The sequence below is a fragment of the Sinocyclocheilus rhinocerous genome, unplaced genomic scaffold, assembly GCF_001515625.1.
Source record: "Sinocyclocheilus rhinocerous isolate Xijiao unplaced genomic scaffold, SAMN03320098_v1.1 scaffold4863, whole genome shotgun sequence".
Classification (NCBI taxonomy): Eukaryota; Metazoa; Chordata; class Actinopteri; order Cypriniformes; family Cyprinidae; genus Sinocyclocheilus; species Sinocyclocheilus rhinocerous.
This window is the reverse complement of record NW_015658779.1, coordinates 8,610-31,317: the sequence shown is the minus strand read 5'-3', so window position 1 is coordinate 31,317 and position 22,708 is coordinate 8,610. Positions and strand designations below refer to the sequence as shown.

The window sequence follows — 22,708 nt, the reverse complement described above, 5'->3', positions numbered from 1 at the left end:
TGTGATTGGTTAGCTGGGTCAGTGTGTGTTGTGATTGGTTAGCTGGGTCAGTGTGTGTTGTGATTGGTTAGCTGGGTCAGTGTGTGTTGTGATTGGTTAGCTGGGTCAGTGTGTGCTGTGATTGGTTAGCTGGGCCAGTGTGTGTTGTGACTGGTTAGCTGGGTCAGTGTGTGTTGTGATTGGTTAGCTGGGTCAGTGTGTGCTGTGATTGGTTAGCTGGGCCAGTGCGTGCTGTGATTGGTTATCTGGGCCAGTGTGTGCTGTGATTGGTTAGCTGGGCCAGTGTGTGTTGTGATTGGCAGCACTCGGCGCCTGGTCTGGAAATGTCATGCCCCTTACCATAGCCGCCTGTGAGCTTCAGTGTAAATATTGCGTCAAAATCAAATCAATTTGAGCGTGATTTAAACCCGGATGACTGTAATCACTCTAAGTTCGTCTGCCTTGGGAAAGCTAGCGTGTCTGCGACATAGTGATAACACTCGTTGCCTTCTTTAGTGCAGCTCAACCAGGTCTCGTCCCATTCGTCGATCTTTGTGATATCACAAATCCCGGAAAATATGCGTTGTAGTCCAAACGAGTCGTTCGTTGTAGTTTTTGAAAAGTGATTTCTGTTAAATAAAATATCTCCTTTTGAAGTGGACTTTGAGCTTTAACTTTGCAGATCTTTTTTTATGCTCAAACAGCAACATTACAGACTAACTAAAGTTGAAAAAGTGAAAAAGCATAATAGCACCCCTTTAATACAAAGAGCCAAAGCGCCGATCACACAGATTGCATTTAAAAACATGAGACGCAGTGAAATGGAATAAACTGCTTTGTTTATGTTTCATATATCTGCGTGTATTTCGTATATCCTTGTTTTGGTTTTTCCTTTTGAATGGCGAATATAGACTATTGATAGCTGCTGATATAATATTACTGCTTTCATTTAAAAAGTCAATGAATCAAGTGTTAGTACGTATGAATAAAGTTGGTGAAAATGTGCCGTGAATGCTCAGTGTGAATTCACTGTGGCAATGCATAATGAAACCAGTGTTTAAAAGACAGAAAGTTAATAATAGTTTTTAATGAAAGAATTCACTTCACCGCAGTATACTGAAACATTACAAGACTAATATTTCGAAGAGTTCAGTGTTTGTCACGTCATTACAGAATGTTCAAGGCTGCCACCTACAGGTCTAATTTTGTAATGAGTTTATATTCTGCCCATACTCTGCATTCTCTTTGTGTAGTTTACTGGGTGAATTCGGGTAATCTGGGACATTTTTTGCAATTTTGACTTCTGCGATTTATTTCGATATCTATCTAACACATTAGATCAACACATTAGATTTTTCTGAAATCCCTAAGATGTTTTCTAACCACACCAGAAGAAAGAATGTTGATATTATACCCAGAGGAAACATGCCACACCTATTAGTGTTTTTTGTGCCAAAAAATAATAATTCTGCCTGAATTTGATAATCTGGGACATATGTATTAGGCCTAAAAAAGCCTATATTCACCATACTTTATGCATGCCAAACACAATATCACCAATTTTTAAAAAGCATTATGAAAAAAAACTGACAAGTACAGATATCTCAATAAGGAAATGTATATTTCAATATCAGGAAAAGTAATTTCTTTCCGTACACAGGATGAACAATCTACTGTGTTAATTCATTTTAAATCATTTAAAACTATTAAAATTGTTAAACATTGTATTAACATTTTAAAGAATCAACTAAAATTTAAGCAACAATTTGATTACTGGATTATTCAGTCAGTTATTCAAGTTCTCCATTCTATTAAAACTAGGGCTACTCGGGGAACAAACACTCCTTGCAGGTGAGAGACCCATCACGCCATTATGTTCTGCACATGTTTCGTGATACTAATGGCTGCAAACCGCACAGGACAGCCACTCTTCGGCACTTTTGGGATCATCTCTGTCCCCATATGGCTCCTCCTTTTTCTTCTTGGGATTTGGCTTTGGCCCTTTGCCCTTTCCCTGAACCCTCCTTGTGGGGCACTAGGAGGTCTCTCTTGATGCTCTCTGTCTGTTGTTTCACTTGGCACGTAGAGGGCAGCGTCAATGTGGGCCGAGTTCAACGGGTAGATCCCACTACCCCGAAAGCCAGCCATGGCATTCGAAGGGGTCGCTGCCTTGCTCCAGGCCTTTGAAAAGACTGCCAAAAACAAGGCTCTGTCTAGCCTTTTCCCCCCGCTCTCCCTGGTGATACGCAGAGCGTCACACCACGTGAAAGTGAAACCTGAGCGGTGAACTAATTTTCGGCAGCCGGAATTTCGGTGCATCTCTAATTATTGGCGACATTAGAAATGGATATTATATAATAGCTGCTTTTTTGAACATTTTAGCAATTTAAAAATATAAAAAAATGATTTTTACAATGCACCCCTGCTCTCGACAGACCCCGGTTGGGAAACAGGAAGTGACGTCGCTTGCGTCTGCGCAGTGCGACCTGATGCAGCCCCTGAAGCGAGACACAGGAAACAGAAATACTGCAAAATAATAATAATAACGCGACTAAACGAGACGAAATAACGTTATAACATTTCGTTTCGTCTAGTTTTGGTCAACGAAAATGAAGAGACATTTTAGCATAGTTTTTATTTTGTAAACCACATTTAGTCTCGTTTTTATTCGTCAACGATATTGCATTATACATTTAATTATAGTCATCGTCACATGACCAGCATTTTCGTCTCGTCTCGTCTCGTTTTCTGTGACCTCGAAACATGGTCCCCCAACCTCGGCAAATATGGTCTGGCGCATTTTTCTAAACCCAGAGACTTAATGATATTTTCATAATCACTTCATAACTACCGGGCGGTTGAAGCCAGCTGCTCTGGAAGCAGAAAGACCCTCAGGCTTTCTGATACTCAAGTTAGGGTTCCGCTTCAGGAACCCCTGAAACCAGGTGTTGGCTGCTTTTTTCTTGGTTGCAGGGAAGCCCTTTATCCCTTTTTTTTTTTTTAGCGAATTTGAATGCAAGATTCTGGATATCTTCCATCCTTAGGGGAAACCCCCTTTTGCCACGTGTCTTCACAAGCTCTGCGTCTTCTTGGGAGATAAAGGCTTAAATACATAATTACATAGCACTTCTGTATACGGTCCCTCTATACTTATTGTAGTAAAGAATTAGGCTCCTCCAAGAAACGTCTCGAAGGAGAGGGAACCCTTCAGACTGGGTTATCCCCTTTAATTTCAAGAGGTCCCTTGTAGTTTGACATTAGGCAACAGTTTATCCACAGTACAGTTAGGATATAAATATTATAACCCCACATGGGGCGATGCCATTTAGACCTTTAAAGGTGGTGTGATTTTTATAGTTGGAAGAAGTTTGTAGTAAGAGGGAGGATGCTGTTTCACAACGGATCTCAGTGCAGTCTATTATCACTCTCACATGAGGGCAGTAGAGCTTGAACTTGGCCTGCACTTGTTCTCTTTTCATCCACAATGGTTGCCAGCCAAGAACCTGGTAAAGGTCGCTTGTCCATGTTAAGATGATACGACAAACAAGCAGACCTAAAAATGTAGAAGAACGTTTTCTCGTGAAGCCCAGCTGCAACACGACAGAGAAAAATTAATAATTCATCAATGAGTAGAAGCTTTCACTGAGGGTTAGGTGTCTCTAGTGCTGTTTGCTGTGCCTTTGTACTATGTGTAGTTGTACTTAGGGGAAACCCCCTTTTCCCAAGTGTCTTCACAAGCTCTGCGAGGACATTTTCATCTTCTTGGGAGATAAAGGGCTTCCTCCTGATTGTGTGTTTGTGGTCCCCTGTGCCTTTGACTCTTCGCTGAAGGGTGGACTTCGGAACATTCCAGGCCCTGGCCAAAAAACGAAGCTGAGGGATGCTACCTGCCTCCACTAGCTCTTTGTACTCAGCAATAGCTCCCTTCATTCTACTCTCATTCCATTGGTTTAGCTTCTTCTTATTTCTCTCATTTCGCTCTCTCTCTCTCTTCCTCGCTCTTTCTGTTGCCATCTCTTTTCCTGACGCTGTGGTGCCATTGTATTCTGTAATACATTTCATTGAGGTATTTAAAGGCCATGGATATTTTCATATTTTAGCTGACTAATGACTGTGTGGGTGTGTGTGTGTGCGTGCGTGTGTGTGTGTGTGTGTGCGTGTGTGTGAGTGTGTGTGTGTGTGAGAGAGTCAGTGAGTGTGTGTGGGTGTGTGTGTGTGTGAGAGAGTCAGTGAGTGTGTGTGGGTGTGTCTGTGTACAGAATATTGTCAACTGGCCTGGGCATTATAAAGTCCCTAAATGCATATTTCCTCCATTTGAAGACTGTCCCAGATTACCCAAAGCATGCTCATTATAATATTTGATAATGTGGGACAACAAAAAAATGTTTGAAAGAAAAAAAAACTAAAACACATTTTCAACACTTTAATACATATTTTGTTGCTTGAATAGATCACAAACATAATTTGACAACAATTAGGAACATTGTATTATTTATGACAGATTTATGTCCTTAACATGAATCTAGTCAGAATCCTATGTCACTGACCTTGTCATGCTATATCAAAAATTAGGTTTTGATATATTTACGGTAGGAAATGTACAAAATATCTTCATGGAACATGATCTTTACTTAATATCCTAATGATTTTTGGCATAAAAGAAAAATCTATCATTTTGACCCATACAATGTATTTTTGGCTATTGCTACAAATATACCCCAGTGACTTAACACTGCTTTTGTGCTCCAGGGTCACATATTATGTTTATATTCTATGAAGAAAGAGAGAAAAAAAGTTTTTTTTCATGCAATGGTGCCTTTCTGAACCCTGATAATAAACCAGTTCCCTACTCAGTTTGTGTTTGATAAGGGGTTTGATAACTTTGAAAGTTTGTAAGTAAAGAAAGTGACGCCGAGAAGATTTTCTGAGATTACAGGAAACCTCTCTGTTCAGCAGGTTTTGTTTTGTGCCATCGAAATGGTGTTAACTTGTATATGTCTTTTTTCGCTTTAGACCGAATGGCGTTGAAAGAGGAGAGTCAAGAACTGAACAATACGGGAAAAGAGAAAGATCAGCACGAGAAACATTGTGATTTCAGAACTGGAGAAAAATCTGCAAAGACTGAAGAGACTTCCTCACAAAACAGAGCTCAGAAGACCAAATCTAACAGTCATTTCTCCTGCCATCAGTGCGGAAAGAGTTTCAGTCACAAACGAAACCTTGAGGTCCACATGAGAGTTCACACTGGAGAGAAGCCTTTCACCTGTCAACAGTGTGGAAAGTGTTTCACTCAAACTCAAAGCCTTAAAGTCCACATGAGAGTTCACACCGGAGAGATCTCGTTCACCTGTCAACATTGTGGAAAGTGTTTCACTCAAAAACAAAACCTTAAAGTCCACACGAGGATTCACACCGGAGAGAGCTCTTTCACATGTCAACAGTGTGGAAAGAGCTTCACACAAAAGGGAAACCTTGAAGTCCACATGAGGATTCACACCGGAGAAAAGCCTTACACTTGCTCTCAGTGTGGACAGAGTTTCACACATCATAACACCCTTAGTTCCCACATGAGAACTCACTCTGGAGTGAAGCCGTTCATATGTGATCAATGTGGAAAGAGCTTCACAACAGAGCTAAACCTGAGGTATCACGTCAACATTCATACCGGAGAGAAACCATTCACATGTGATCATTGTGGAAAGAGTTTCACACGCAAGGTAACCCTCAATTCCCACTTGAGGATTCACTCTGGAGAGAACTGTTTTATATGTCATCAATGTGCAAAGAGCTTCAGTCATAAAAGTAGCCTTAATACTCACATGCAACTTCACACCGGAGAGAAGCCTTTCACCTGCAAACTGTGTGGAAAGAGCTTCACGCAAAAAGGAAATCTTAAGGCTCACGTGAAAACCTGCACAGGAGAGAAGCCGTGAAACAAGCTTCACAAGTATAGAAACCCTTAATTGCCACAGGAGGGTCCTATTTTTGTTCTTGATCATGAGCAGAATACACGCATACCAAATTTGAAACAGAAATAAAAATCAACAATGAACACACGTTGAAGGCTAAGGAAAACAAATGAGTTTTAAGAAGAGATTTAAAAACAAGCTATTCCACAATCGAGGACCCACCACCGAAAAGGCTCGATCCCCTCTGCGTTTCGGCCTTGGGATTGTCAATAAGTTAATGTTGCCAGATCTTAAACTTCTAGGAGGGTTATAGGGACACAGTAAATCAGACACGTATTTTGGAGCAAGATTATGTAGACATTTATACACAAATGGAAGAATTTTAAAGCCATTGGAGGGCTCGCGAAATGGTCATATTTGCAACCATTTTTAAGAAATTTAGCTGCAGCATTTTGAATCGATTGAAGTCGAGCTACCTGAGACTTGGAGAGACTGTAAAACAGAATTGCAATAATCCAAACGCGAAGTTATAAAAGCATGGATAATTGTCTCGAGAGACTTTTAGACTATTTTAGAACGTGAACGAAGCTGGAAAAAACTAGAGGCAACGACGGGGAACTCTGCTTCTCCACTTCATTGGCCGCTCCCAAGAAAAATCCACAACAATATTAGCCACTGGCTAATAAATTCTTAGCCTCCAACTCGCACACTGGTGAGCAAAATCTAAAGGCTTGTTCACACCGGGACTGCTCAAGCACAAACCGGTCTTGCCGAGCACACATTGATACCTAACCATGAAGAGGAAGTATATAGACCAAGAAGATGCATCGAGGCAAGATGAATGTAGAATGTAGCACAAAGGGCTTTATGACAAACGCGACAGCGACTACAAAAATCTCGATAAGAGGGAGTTGTTATGGAGAGGAATTGCAGATCAAATAGGATTCGATGTGTATCTCTGTTTTTCATTAAGAGCCATCCTCGCCAGTGTGTGAGTTGGATGCTGAGTATATGATTAGCACAGATATATTTTCACTCACAGAACACTCTCTGACTGAGCGCTTCAGAGTTTCATCTGTCAAGCGATCTGTGCTATTTTTCAGTTCATCTGAATGGATGCGCAGCGCACCTGTATTTGACGCACCGTAAACTCTAGTGAGAAGGCTAGACACTTTGTCTCACACACATGCAAAGAAAGAGAGCGAGAGAGTCTTACATAACATGCAGAATTGATGCGCTACATGTAAACGATATTCTTTGTTGTATTTTCTTGTCAAAATAACAGTGTTCCTTTGGAATTCTTCAGCTTTTAAGAACTGCCGGGTTTTCCGGTAGTGGGCGGAGCTAATGCGCAAATGGCAATCTCATTGGCTGGTGCTCACCTATTATCGTCCCTGTTTTGATTTCAGCGAATCAGTTCGAGCGAACGCAGGCAACGTGATTAATATTCATGAATCCAGCAGCTCATTAATCCTTTGTGCGATTTATATTATTATTATTATTATTAAATAATACTTGATTTTCTTATTATAATATTATAATGCTTGACTGACTGATGTTAAGCGTGTACTTTCAGATATTTAATTTTAGATATTTAATTTTTTTAGTTTACTCGCCAGACTGATATATATATAGCTGTCTGGTGAGTAAACTAAAAAAATTACTAACCAATGGCAATTCAATTGCCAAGGTGTCTGTAGAGGGTTGATGGAGGATACATGTTTATCTAATGTTAGGCGACTATCCATGAGAACACCAAGGTTACGTACACAACTTGAATTAAAAAGAGACCGATTGCCCAGGACAGAATTATTAAACTCAGATTTATCAGATGGACCAAAAATTATAATCTCAGTCTTAGAGTCATTTAGAGTTAAAAAGTTATTGGATAGCTAAAGTTTGACCTTGTCGAGGCAGGAGAGGGGTCATTTCAAACAGGAACAGATCAGTGCTTGCACTTTTGATTGTCTATATCAGGGGTGTCCAAACTCCGGCCTGCGAGAGATTTTAAAAATGTATACGTATCTGGCCCGTTATAGGGGAAAATAGATGAAATTCACTAAATAGCCATTGGGTGTCGCTGTCACATGCAGCCAAGGCAGTTAGACAGATGTAGGCATACGTACGAATGTTAAAAGACATTATAAAACAAAACATCAGTCTTTCAAATCTTAAGCCCCGTTCACACCAAGCACGATAACTGTAAAGATAACGATAAAGGTATAGTTCTAAAAATCGTTCTCAATATTAAAGAATAGCAGAGTCCACACCACAACTATAATGATATAGACAAAGAGAAACGATATTGTTGGAATCACTTTCAAAACGATTTTTCTCCAGCTAATGAACGATACAAAATTGACAGCCAATCAGAATCAATCCTGCTATGACGAGCTCAAGAAGTTAAAGTGGCAGACAAGTGTGCGCTTGGAATAAACAGACGATATCGTTCACTGGTGTGGACGCTAATATCGTTATCTTTATAGTTATCGTTCTTGGTGTGAACGGGGCTTTACACTGGTGCCGAGCGCAATCAAAAGGTGAAACAATTGGCAGCTGCCTTGTCAGCTCAACAACAATTTTTCCGTGTTAATAAAGCACAGGAAAATTCTACATTAGCTAGTAACCGACCCAAAGCAAGTATAGCGTCGTCTTTCCCCTCGTTTGTTTTTCCAGTTTTTGTCAGTTTTTATTTTTTCTTATGGATTACCCCGCATTCGAAATCCTCCTGCTGGAGCAGGGGGAACGCTCTCTTGAGGACCACACAAACGACTTTCTGTCCCTGGCCCACCTCACGCACTACCCGGACAACTGCCTCTGTACCTTCTATCAAGTTGGACTAAACGCCACAGCCCGTTCAATCATTAGTTAATTATCCTCAGTGTGCTCACCTGTCTGCCCCTCGTTATCTGCACTATATCTGTTCCTGTCTCTGGTATTTGAGTTTGTCGGTTATTGTGAATGTTACCCTGAGTGTGTGTGTCTCATCTACCCGAATCTGCCTTGTTGTCTCTACATTAAATATCCTTATTTGAATCCTTGTCGTCTTCGTCATCCTGCCTGCCTCCACACACCTGGACCGTGACATTATGAGGTAGCTCACCTAATAGCGCGGCACGGAAAACCATTCACTGAAGGCGAACTTACAAAGAAGTGTCTGATGAAAGTTGCCACTATAAGTTGCCCAGAAAAGATTCAAGATTTTAAAAACATCATTCTTTCAAGAAACACAGTCGGACGGCGAATTGAAAACTTGTCAAATCTAAAAGAGCAAGTAACAGACAAATTACCCACGTTTGATTTTTACTCAATTTGCGTGCGATGACAGAACCGATTCAACAGACACTGCACAGCTGTTAATTTTTTTTGAGAGGTGTGGACAGTGATTTTTGCATTTCAGAAGAGCTCCTTGATATGAAGAGCCTTTAAGAGTACAACAACAGGAAAATATCTTTTTGAAGCCGTATCATGTGCGATTGAAAACCTGAATCTCCCTTGGGCCAGGCTCTGTGGCATCACAACGGATGGAGCGCCAGCCATGATCGGCGAGCGGAATGTGTGTTTGAACAAAGTTGTTTTCTCAATATTTAGATTTTTTTGCACCCTCAGATTCCAGATTTTCAAATAGTTGTATCTCGGCCAAATATTGTCCTATCCTAACAAACCATACATCAATGAAAAGCTCATTTATTCAGCTTTCAGTGATGCATACATCTCAATTTAAAAAAATTGACCCTTATGACTTGTTTTGTGGTACAGGGTCACATATCGGAAATGTATGCGCACTTGAAATCCTTTGCTGTGAAGCTAAGACTTCTTGAGAGACAAATCAGTGACCGCAACGCTGTGCACTTTCCTAGTTTGTCCGAAATCATCTCGAGTTTAATCAAACGTCACGCACAAAGGATGATGAGTCTGTTTGGCTCCACATACATATGCGAGCAAACATTTTCGCTGATGACGCTGAACAAGAGTCCACCGAGAGCCATGTCTGTGATCTGCTTCGTATCTCTACTACACGACTTACTCCTGACTTGACATCAATTCTGAAATCCAAGGCACAACATCACTGTTCACATGAATAAAGTTAATGCGGAGTAAAAAAATGCATTGAAAGAAATACATTGTAATGATTCTTAGGTTAAAAATGTATATAATATCATGGTGCATATATATTTAGCATTATACACGTAACATTTTTAGAGAATAACATATTTAAAATATAGCAGACAAAGACAAATTAATGGCAATAATCAATTAGCTTGTCTAATAGTTTAAAAAAATATATATTATTATTACAGCCATGCGGTCCGAGACAACACACTTTTTTTTTTTTGCACCTGGCCCCCAGTGGACAAAGTTTGGCTTTTGATGAAGAGCATTTTCTCTACTTTTCTCTACTATATTGTCATTAAATAGCAGTAATGAAAATTACATGATTGTAACGTATATGCTAATGAATGCATTCAATAATGATTATTACTGGAGGAGTCGTATGGCATAATAATACATGACTCATATACAATTAAAGGGATAGTTCACCCAAAATGAAAATTCTTGTGACATCAGGGGTTCAACCGTAATGTTACGAAGCTACGAGAATACTTTTTGTGCGCAAAGAAAACAAAAATAACGACTTTACTCAACAATTCGTCTCCTCCGCGCCATGTGCTGGATTTATAAAGTGTTCAAACTCCATATAGACTGATTTCAAGACATCTCAAATTTCATTTAACTATTCAAGACAGACAATGAGAGCAAAATCTCAAGCCACTGAGCGGTTGTTAATGATCCATTAATTAATATAATATTTTGTATAATCTCGTTATGCTTAGTATAGACACAATAACTAAAGCCACTAGAACAAAAACATCTATGAGATGTATTTTGCCAATCCACTGTATTTTAATCCTTGGATCTCTTTTGGTAACTAAATCTACTAAATGACTAAAACCCAATTACTTTAGCTTGCAGTTAAAGCAGAAGAGATCATGTTGAAATAACAGTGCTCGTATTTACACCTTTACACCATAAGAGGGCAGTATATAACAAAATATTAGATTCTTCTCAGTGGCGCCTACACAGAAGACATCTGACAAATAGTGTAACAAACTTTAGAGATTTTATGTCAGTTGTGTAAGTTAGGTATTTGTAAGTGTATTTTCTGATGTGATAAGACCGCTGCAGCCTGTGTTATTGTAACATCTTTAATTCATCTACAATGGTGAATGAACGGATTGTTGAAGTCATACTGTTGTGTTTCGGCAATTAAACCAAATGTCCTCATTGCATATTACAAAGAACCTGTGTTTTGAAACAATGAAAATATGAACTTCATTTGGACAACTTTAAAGGCGATTTTCTCAATATTTTGGAAAATATTCCAGATTGTCGCAGACACAAGTCTTGTAGTTAGGGATTAGATGAGTTGGTGGCTGATTTTAACATTGGGTGCAATTGAACTGCACTGCTCTAATCAAACTCATAAAACTGAAAGTTATAGCTCAGCCCTGGCTTAATGCTGAGAGCCACTTGCTTAGACAAAAATGACGCTGTAATTCAAAGGCAGGGATTATGTTAATTGTGAATGAGTGTGCACAAGCCCCCTAATTACGAATGATTGGAATTCATTAACATACGCATGTTCAACTATTAAATCTGATGTTTACGAAGCGTTCGTGAATCCAGAGGAGTTTTCGGGAAGGTCTGTTTGATTTAAAATGGTCCTCTTATGGAGATGCTTTACAACAGAATTTAATTTGTTTGCATTAATGACACTATTTTTCTGTCTTAACACTGTAAAGCTGTTTCGACACAATCTGTGTCGTATAAAGCGCTATAGAAATAAAGGTGACCTGAGTTGACCAGTTACCAGTTTTCCTCTTCAGCCTCTGTCATGTTAATAAACCTGATTAATGTTCTCATGCAGCTGAAGGAAAGTGGTTTTCTGGAGCTGCTGGTTATCTGTGGGCTGCCGGAAGGCGTGTGATACGCGTGACTTGTTTACGCTGTGCTATCACAGACTCAGGGCCGTGTGCGTCTGGAGGACACTGTGATAAACTGCTCTGATAACTTACAACTTCCACTGTGATAGCACACTACTGAACCCAGCGGCCTGAAGAGAGAAGGCTTCTCTAAATACATTTACATTTAGTCATTTAGCAGACACTTTTATCCAAAGTATGAGGACAATAGAAGCAATCAACAAAAGAGCAATGATATGCAAGTGCTAGAATAAGTCTCAGATAGCCTAATTTTTGTTGTTGTTGTTGTTGTTTTTTTTAAATGCAACAGTTAAAATATAAATAAGGGAGAGTTTCTTCACATGTTTTGAAGCATTGACTACAAAAAAAGCTTTTTTTTTATTTACTTATTTTACATGTCATTAAAAACACATTGAATTTATAGAACTTGGAAAATTAGAAATTTGGTCTCAGGCTCTCATTCTCATAAAAAAAAAACACTTAATTTTCAATGTAACAGCCTCTGTCCAAAATCACTCATGTGCAACGTGACATTGCAAACTTGAATTGTTGGAAGCGAGATTGATTTTAATATGTTCTTAATTACTGCATCAATACAATGAAGAGCTTTTCAAATGCACTTACATTTTAAACAGCAATAAAACATGAGCCCTCTCATCAACACTGTGGTATTGATGTGTTTATCCCAACAGCTATTACAAAAATATGATGATGGAATTTTAATTAGGTGAATAGAATGAAGTACGGTTTATGTTGTTGTTATTATGTTGGGGTTCAGATAGACTCGTGTATGTTGTCACCAGATGCTGTGCGAAACTGGCAGTGCATCACTGAAGGTGAATTCGGTATAACTTTCTGAAGTAGCCCTGTAAATCATTTTATGGAGATGATCTTAAAAATAATATTCATAAATCTAAGAATAGAAGTTCAAGGATGCAGGTGTTTAAATCAAATCAAGTCTTCCGCCATTATTGAGAGCAGGCCCGGCTCCAGAATCAAATCACTGAGGGTGCTTCTTCAATTATTGAGGGTGCTCTAACCTATATATATATATACTGTATATACAACAGATCTTTCTGGTCCTCGAATCTGATTTGCTGGTAAGAGTGCGATATTAGAGTCCAACAGAACTCTCATTCTCACAGCGAGTGTCACGGCGGACACCCAAATCCATTATGAATTTAAAAATAATAGTGTTTTGTGTCACAGAATGCAGTTTTAAGAGTTTTTTTAGGCGAGAATGTACTTGTTAGGACTTCAAATATGCGGTTTGTTAATAAAGATAACCTCTATTTGAAAATTTGCTTCGATGTTTTCGGAGTTGTGAGCTCCAGGGCATCAGCGGGCATTCAGTGCTCATTACACCCGCCGAGAGCAGCCTTACCTCGGCCAGATCTTCTGGAATGTGCCGCTGGCTCTGATGTCTCTGTTTAACATGAGATATAATTTGTTTTGGGTAAATCTCGCGGGCAGTCTTTGATCTCATTAATCTATTATTTGTTCCAGAGCAAATAGTTTTGGCAAAATCTAATCATGTTTATGTAATTTAGTATTAGGGAAACGGTGTGTGTGTGAGATGGTGATTTTAGTTACATTGTTCCGCCATTCGATGGTGACGAGACAGTTTTACGAGTCAGCAGTAAAGACTTTTAAATTGAAAAATACTAAAGCACAGTTTTGATTTTGAACAAGGAAGTTATTTTTTCTTTCAACACCAGCTTGTACGCAGCCAGCAAATGCACTGAGCAGCGCTGTCAATGGAAATCACCCTGAACAGATGAAAGGATAGAACGAGCCTATCGGACATTCAAACGAATGTTTTATTGTGAATATGAGATTGATCTGAAGAATGAATGCTGGATCAGATGCAGGTAATCACACTCGCTCAGTCCATCTCTCTCTCGTAATACTCTACTTCACATAATACACAGCTTTTACTACGGTAATACAATATAAGCTTTTAATGAAGCAACTCAGCGTTCCTTCGTTACTAGTTCTAAAGTGATGTTTGTCCATTGTCTAAATGTATTTTCCTTGCCATGGCACCTGGCCAGCAGGTTACACAAAGTAATCTTTCAGTAGGTCACGTTGCTGCTTAGCAGCGAGGGTAGGGGTTCCTGACCTTTCAGCTGGCACACATTGCATGGCCCCCAGACCATCTCTCCTCCATGCTCCCTTAGTTGACTCTGTGGTCTGCATCCTCCCAGTCTGCCAGCGCTGGTGTCATGCAGGCCTCTGACTACTCGATCACAGAGGAAGTTGTGAAGGCATGCTGAAGCAAGGGAGATCTCGGTGACACTGTCTGGGCCAAAGGCCAAGTAGTTCTGTCAAAGGCCAGTAGTTGTAGACCCTCTGGTTGTGGTCCAGCTACCTGAAGGGGTAGGGTTTCATCAGGTCTGTTCTCAGAGGATACGCCTCATCCCCCACAAACATCTAGAGTAGCACAATATCAGAACAGGGAAGCTTTTCTGGAGGAGGATCCAGGAGACCAGGAGACCCTGGTCCAGTGCTTTCTTTAGGTCAGAATGTGCAAAGAGCCCAGCTTCCAAGACCCTGCCCTGAATACCAACACTAATATAAATGAATCTATAACTTGCATCGACAGCTGCCATCATGAGAACAGAAAATCTGCCTTTATAATTATGCCACATGCTCCCACTGGGGGTTGGGGACTGGATGTAGATATGTTTGCCATCAAGGGCACCCAGACAATGTGGAAACTGCCATTTCTCCACAAAGTTCTTGGCAATTTCTCGCCATTCTTCCTCTGATTTTGGTGTCTGCAAATATAAATGCATTACAAAATATTTATTTACAACAGTCAACATGAAAGATATCGCTTCACCTAATCTCCTAGAGTAACTACTGAATTTCTAAATATATTAGTTCAAGTCACCCTTACACACACACACACACACTTTTATAACACTACACCTTTCAGCAGTAACTAAATTGTTCAATCAATTCAGTCAAGCATACTAACTTATAAAATGTTTAGTTTATCATTATGAAGTATGCTGTTTATCTTCATATTTGTACATACTGTATGTCAGTATTTTTGCTGTTGTGATAAAATACTAATGATAAAAAAAAAAAAATTAAGGATTTTGAACTTTTAGAAAATCATCTTTCAAGACCTGATGTAGGGCTGCACATGTGTGTTTCACTATCAGATACAGTAGTGGCCCCGTTTCGCCTTAACATTAGCGCAAAATGAAAACATAAGAGACAAACCTGTACATTTGTCAAATATACAAACCTGTTGCCAAGAATCTGAGGGTCATCTTGGTGTCCAAATCTTGTAGTGTGTGCATGGTTAAGATTTGCGGGGAAGAAAATGTTACAGCTTTCTTATTCAAAGAGTCTCTGATACTGTCAATATATATTCATATTTCAGTCAAGAAAACCATAAAAATTGGTTACTTATTGGTAAATTTACACTTATGAATATGAAATTTGGTCAACAGTATAGATAAATTAAGTAAAACTACTGTTCCTCTAGGTCAGGATAGTCAGTAAAGCCAAAGAGTACATTTTCATATAAGAGTGAAAAAGGTCTTTAAACACTGAATATATTTTTATTGATACATTTTTGAACTTTACACAATAGTGTAACTGATTATGTACAGTGCCACAATAAGTACAAGGCAGTTTCCTCATATTCATTACAAATAAATACAATACAATTTCTGTAAATAATGATTTGCTGGATAAAATCTGAGAATAAGCTTATAAGAAAACAACATAAGATTTAGTAACATCAAAAGATGCTGAATTGGGAGAATGGTCTTTATCAACACCTCTAAATAGCATGTGAGTGCCTGAAGGGATTAAACCTATAACAACTGAATTTCTTTTTTTTTCCAGAAATTGGTATTTTACAATAAGAAATGTTGTCAAACCGGTTCTTAAAAAAGAGATGTGTTCGTATAGAGTGTTTCTATTATTCCAGATGAAATAGTGATGCAAATTAAAAATTATGATTATATATTAATGACCAAGCCAGGAGCACTTGTTTGTGTAAGGGAGATAACTTAGCTGGAAATTTATCTATATTCAAATTACACATCAAAACATAACTAAGTCCACCAATATTTGAAAAAAACATCAGGAATAAAATTCCAGACAGAAGTGGGTTGTTTTAGGTGATGCTTAATCCAATTAATCTCAAAGGTGTGGTTCATAGTGGTGAAGTCTAAGAAATTAAGGCCACCATTCTCTTATGTATTCATAATTACAGTCTTTTTAACATGGTTTGTTCGATTTTTCCATAGGAAATCAAAGAGCATTTTATCTATATTTTTACTAGTGTGGTTAATCAAGATACAAAGATAAGGAGGCATACGTCAGTCGGGTTATACCTTCACATGTCCCTTAAGGGAGAGATCTCTTTGAAGCCAGAAATTGAGATTTCTTTTTATAGTTTTATTAATTATGGAGTTAAAATAGAGAGAGCATCTTTTCAGCTGGTCTTTAACAATTGTGATTCTTAAGTATGTTTCACTATCTTTTACAAATACTTATTACATTAGTTCACATTTACTAATATTGATCCACTAGAGAAATTGTTAATAACATTAACTGCAGTTGGAATTTGGTCACTATTTAAAATAAATAAAAAGTAAATCGGTGAACTGACTTATAATGATTTCTTTATTCGCTATTGAGACGCCTTTAAGAACAATTTTTTAACAGGTTGATTTGTTGCAGATTTGTTGCATTTGTTGCAGTGGAACTTCCCAAAACCGAAAGTGCCTCCCGTAGTTAAAAACGCATTAGGTTCGCTAGGAAAAAGGTGGATGTATATAGGCCCTTTCACACGGGACGCGGGAAGCGGTGGAATCGCCGCGCGGCTGCCGCTTTCTCTGAGATGGTCCAGGGGGCGTGGTTGGATCCAGATCCAACTCCTCCCACCTTACATATACCTAAATCAGGGGTGCCCAAACTCGGTCCTGGAGGGCCGGTGTCCTGCAGAGTTTAGCTCCAACTTGCCTCAACACACCTGCCTTCAAGTTTCTAGTATGCCTAGTAAGAGCTTGATTAGCTGGTTCAGGTGTGTTTAATTGGGGTTGGAGCTAAACTCTTCAGGACACCGGCCCTCCAGGACCGAGTTTGGGCACCCCTGACCTAAACCAACCCGTCTCCACCCCCTAGATGTGGATCTAACCACGCCCCCTAAATCTTGTGTTCTGCAGTGAGGGGCTACTGCTTTCTCTTGTAGTGGAAGCGTTTTGTGAAGTTGAGGTGGTGGTCGCGGTGCCGTCTCGGAGCGGACGTTGCCATAGTTACAATTGTCAACATCAGCTTTGTATTTACTAAAAACTAAATAAAACATAACGGAAATTTGTGTTTGTGTCATTCTGCCATTAACTGTTGTCATTATTTACCTTTTTTTTTTGTTTGGCACAAGTGAAGTTGTTTTTGATGATTTGCCTAAAGAGCATACCTGTGAGGTTACGAATGAATGAAATATAATTTTATATGTCTCTGTATGAGATTTTAGATGGGTCATACAGTTCTGGGAAATCGATTACACTTACACCGTGTCTACACCAAGCGGCAACCTCCCGCTCTCTCTCGTGAAACCAACACGGAAGTGACTAAAACTGCAATTCATCGACTGGCCGCTTGAGGCTGGCTCCAAAAGGGAGTCAGTCCCATAGATTCCCCATGTTAAAATGACAACTTTACAGCAGAAAAAAATATGTTTGCAGCCTGGTTCAAAAAATGATTTTGGTCTATATAGCTAATTTTGCCCTTCATGACAACTGTGAGGGGGTGAATTTTTTTTATAAGTCATCCGTTTAAATTATAATAAGCCTTAAAGTTCTGCATAATTAAGGGCGTGGCCACTTGAGTGACAGGTGGATTGCCGCTGCTGTCACCACCGTCGAGCTATGTGGGCGTGGTTTCAGCAACCAGCTCCCACCTCTTTGCCCATGTTCGATTATCTGGGAGTGACGCGCTGCCAAGATGGCGACGGCCGGCTCCGCCCACTTTGAGCTTCAAAAACGCTCGTCAGAACCCTACGGGTGACGTCACGGACACTACGTCCATGTTTTTATACAGTCTATGGTCTACACTGGACGCGACAGATGTCGTGTCGCACTGTGCCATGCCGCAACAGCTAAAGTCGGTCTACGCCGCATCCAGTGTTGACAGCATAAGGGGCTGTTCACATATCGCGTCTTTTGCACGCTCAAGTTCATTATTTCAAATGTAGACGCGCGGCAGGTGCGCTCATAATAGAATCGACACGGGTGCGACGTGCTCATTTTTTCCAGGCGCGTCCGCGCCGCATCGATATAAAAACATTTCAACTTTTCAGAATGCCGCAAGCGCACCGCAGGTCATGTGACAAGAACCAACCAATCAGCTTCATCCTTTCCCGTAACAACATTGAAAGCTCAGCCAAGATGAAGGAACAGCTGATCATAGCTGTACATGGATAGTCATTTTAAAATAAATTTAGTAGCAGAGCTACTGCAAGCGATTTCTAGTGCCGCAAATCCATTTATCCTTTGCTGAAACTTCCGCGTCTTCATGGAGAGCGCAGGTCATGGTTGCTTAGTAACGGCAGACGCCTCCGGAGCACAAGCGCCCGAACGCTTTGGAAAAAAGCAGAAAGCGGCGTGCCTAGCGTTTTCCACACGTTTTTAGGCGTGACATGTGAACGGCCCCTAATAGGTTCTTAATAATTAATAGGTTCTATTGTATTTTGTCGCACTGCTCGCGTCTGGTGTAGACACGGTGTTAAAGGGGTCATGTGATGCAATTTCAAGTTTTCCTTTCTCGTGAATAGATACGATCCCTAAAGTTGCAAAGACTAAAGTCTCAAACCCAAAGATAAATAAATCTTAACCAATGATTCCTAATTGCATCTACTTTCGTAAGGCCAAATAAAGTGCTTTTGCTTTCGCACTGAAACACACAGCGTCTCCCTGACATGGCTGCATCAACACTACTGCTGTTCCTGAAGCCACGCGTTCTTTCTTTGCGTGCACATTTGGGTGGCATTATGCTAATATTTCCACATAGTGATGTAGATATGTGGGGGCGTGTTAGAACGAGGCGTTTTAGGTAGGCGTGGCTGACTCTGAACTTTTATAAAGAATATCTCTTTGGATTTGAGACTTTAGTCTTTGCAACTTTACAGATCTTCTTTATGCACCAAGAGCTTGTAACACTCCAAAGAGAAAGGAACAATTGAAATCACATCATATGACCCCTTTAACAATTAGAATAGTCAATGCATAATCAATGCAAGCCTTTTACAGGCTGTTATGATGACGAAATCAGCTCCATACATTAGACATATTAAATATATTAGATTTAAGTTGTGCCATCTTTTACAAAAATATAAATGATTTATGTCAATACATTTCCGGGTTTCCCGGTAGGGGATGGGGAATCACAAGATGATGTATTTGATATGGGCGTGGCTTCCAACGGCACACTCGGACGTGGGCGGGGTTGTATCGGGGATGGGCGTGACTTCCGACGTCACACGTGGATGTGGGCGGGGTTGGGTGTCCACCGCAGGCTGCAGCGAACCCTACTTGGGATTGAGAAGCTTTCATACAAGTGAATGAGAGGGTCACATCACTACAGTAAGAGGTGTTTTTAAAAACACTTTTAGCTGTATTTGCATTAAGGTATTCAGCTGATGTTTCACCTCATGCTTGCTTTCTTTATTTACCGTTAATGTTATTGACTTAATAAATGGATACACGCCCATTTTTTTCACAAAACGAAAGTAGATGTAAGATCAGTGCCCTGCCCTGCCTCACCAGAGTAAGGCATGCACGTGATCTGAACTGATCTGAGCTGTGTCAGATACACGATGCGTGCTCAGCTGTGACTCCTTCACTGGGTAAGAAACAAATCTGAGTGTCCACTCGCTTTTATCACCTGCGCGTGTTTAGCTTTATTAGGGAAGCGATCGGATTGCAAGGTTATCTGCAGGAAAATTACACTCTCACAGACTCCTGTTTTAAGTGAACTTGTCTGAGGAGTATTCGCTTAGCTTGCTTGTTGTGTTAACAGATTTGTTTTGGCTCACAGCGCTGTTTGATGTGCAGTTTTAATGATAAAATTGGCTTATTTTATACAGATCGTGACGCTAGGATGTCGATAGATTTGAGCTGAGAACGTATCATGTGTTAAATCTAGGTTAGAGAAGATTCAGACACTTCAGACATGTCATGCAATCAAACACGGCTGATTCAGACCATCAGCTCATTAATAGAGACTCAGAGACCTGAAATGGGTGTCAGACAAAAGGTGTAGTGTCGACAAATGTAAGAGATCCTGATCTGCCAAAAAATCCACTTTTAAAATATGTTATCTCTAAGTTTACACGTGGATTTTGTGTGTGTGTGTGTGTGTGTTTATTTGTTGTCATTTATTTTAATGCTTTTTTTCCATGTTCTATATCCTTACTCTCAAACTCAGTGTCTGCTATGAAACAGTAATGTCTATGGAAAGTCACGAAAGAGATGAAGTGTTGCCTCTTTGCTGTTTATTGACAGCATGAATCTGTATTTATTGATCCTGAGTTCTGTGGACATTGGTTTATAAGCAAACGGAAACTGAAAGCAATATGGAGTTCTTACAAATCATGTGATCATTTGTGTGTTATGGAGCAATGGGTAAATTCCCTTGACTCATTCTCATACTCTTTGCAGGCATCATCTCAGAATGAAGTGTCCTCAATGCAATCATGTGTCTTCAGAAAAGGCAAAATTCTGCTGCGAGTGTGGATTCAAGCTACCATCTCTCTCAACTGAGACAGCACCAGGTAGGTGCTTGAGTCTAAATACAGTAGATCACATTTCTCTCCTTACAATTTGCTGTTGTTAGTTATTTTACATGTTTCTTACAAATATTTGTTTTCTTATTTTGGATGCTTATTTTTGTCCATACATTCATTTTTTCCTCTCGTTTTGTTTTAATCAAATAATGAATATACAATTTAATACGTATATAAAAAATACATTTTCACTGTGTGGTAAAAATTCCCCTACACACCTGACTTAAGTTTACCTGGGGTCTCGTCTATGGCGACACATCTCCAAAGTATCTACTGGCAGCGCTAATGAATTACTACTCCTGGCGCATCTCTAGCGACGCATATAGAGTTGGATGACGTCTCGCCCCTTTTGATCACTTAGGACTAACATCTCTAGTGTTCGACTAACCTGCTGTGCAGCAGTAACAGACAGACTCCTGACAATGCCTTTGAATATGCTTTAATCATGGCCGGGAGGACCTCATACCAATCACAGAGAATCCCCCCAACAAAAAGAATACAAGAGTTTATATAGCAAAGTGCATAGCAAAAACAACATCATGTCACGGTGAAGGAATTTCCCTTGCTGTAATTTTGAGTGGCTCAATAGCGCGATATGCTGTATTATATACAGTGGTGTGAAAAAGTGTTGGCCCGGCCCAACCATTTATTAGGTTTAGGGGGCAAACACTTTTTTCACACAGGGCCATGTAGTTTTGGATTTTGTTTTCCCTTAATAATAAAAACCTTCATTTAATGCATGCATGTTGTGTTCACTTGTGTTATCTTTGACTAATATTTAAATTTGTTTGATGATCTGAAACATTAAAGTGTGACAAACATGCAAAAAAATAAGAAATCAGGAAGGGGGCCAACACTTTTTCAAACCACTGTATATATACATACAGGTGCATCTCAAAAAATTTGAATATCGTGAAAAAGTTATTATTTTTTGTAACTTATTCTAGATTCATTACATGTAAAGTAAAACGTTTCAAAAGTTTTTTTGGTTTCATTTTAATGATTAGAGCTTACAGCTCACGAAAGTCAAAAATCCAGCATCTCAAAATATTAGAATATTTACATTTGAGTTTCATTAAATGGCCATCCCTAGAGTATAAATTCCGGGTATCTCTTGTTCTTTGAAACCACAATAATGGGGAAGACTGCTGACTTGGCAATGTATCAAAGCATATTAAATGCAAAGTTGACTGGAAGGAAGAAATTGGGTAGGAAAAGGTGCACAAGCAACAGGGATGACCGCACGCTTGAGAATACTGTCAAGCAAAACCTATTCAAACACTTGGGAGAGCTTCACTGAAGCTGGAGTCAGTGCATCAAGAGTCTCCACGCTCGGACGTCTTCAGGAAAAGTGTTACCAAGCCACTTCTGAAACGGAAACAACATCAGAAGCATTTTACCTGGGCTGTGGAGAAAAAGATCTGGATTGTTGCTCAGTGGTCCAAAGTCCTCTTTTCAGATAAAGTAAATTTTGCATTTCATTTGGAAATCAAGCTCTGGAGGAAGACTGAAGAGGCACAGAATCCAAGCTGCTTGAAGTCCAGTGTGAAGTTTCTGAAGTCAGTGATCATTTGGGAGCCGTGACGTCTGCTGGTGTTGGGCCATTGTGTTTTCAATTCAATTCAAGTTTTTTGTATAGCGCTTTTCATGATACAAATCGTTGCAAAGCAACTTTACAGAAAATTGAGTTTCTACAATATTTAGTAGTAGCTTATCAGTGGTGACTGTCAGTTAATGTACATATGGCAGAAATCAAGTTCAAAGTCAATGCAGCCGTCAACCAGGAGATTTTGGAGCACTTTATGCTTCCATCTGCTGACAAGCTTTATGGAGAAGCTGATTTCCTTTTCCAGCAGGACTTTAGCACCTGCCCACAGCGCCAAAACCACTTCCAAGTGCTTTGCTGACCATGATATTACTGTGCTTGATTGGCCAGCCAACATGCCTGACCTGAACCCCATAGAGAATCTATAGGATATTTTCAAGAGAAAGATGAGAAACAGTCGATCCAACAATACAGACGA

General features: G+C 39.7%; 2 protein-coding genes across 3 annotated transcripts in view; both read left to right on the top strand.

Moving 5' to 3' along the window:
• LOC107723038 (gastrula zinc finger protein XlCGF8.2DB-like) overlaps window positions 1-6,025 on the top strand; it is a 9,624-nt gene extending 3,599 nt beyond the window's left edge. The window contains exons 2-3 of one of the 2 annotated variants that reach the window (XM_016531538.1): window positions 4,993-5,696; window positions 5,766-6,025. In XM_016531538.1, coding sequence (XP_016387024.1) covers window positions 4,993-5,696; window positions 5,766-5,912 — 851 coding nt within the window. In that variant the 3' untranslated portion in view covers window positions 5,913-6,025. Of the gene's footprint in view, window positions 1-4,992 lie in introns of both variants that reach the window. The other variant, XM_016531536.1, reaches the window with a different exon arrangement.
• Window positions 6,026-19,659: 13,634 nt separating this feature from the next.
• Window positions 19,660-22,708, top strand: part of LOC107723037 (E3 ubiquitin-protein ligase rnf213-alpha-like) — an 11,028-nt gene continuing 7,979 nt past the window's right edge. Inside the window, exons 1-2 of the mRNA XM_016531535.1 lie at window positions 19,660-19,745; window positions 20,560-20,672. Of these exons, the coding sequence (XP_016387021.1) occupies window positions 20,573-20,672 (100 nt within the window). The 5' untranslated portion in view covers window positions 19,660-19,745; window positions 20,560-20,572. The remainder of the gene's footprint in view (window positions 19,746-20,559; window positions 20,673-22,708) is intronic.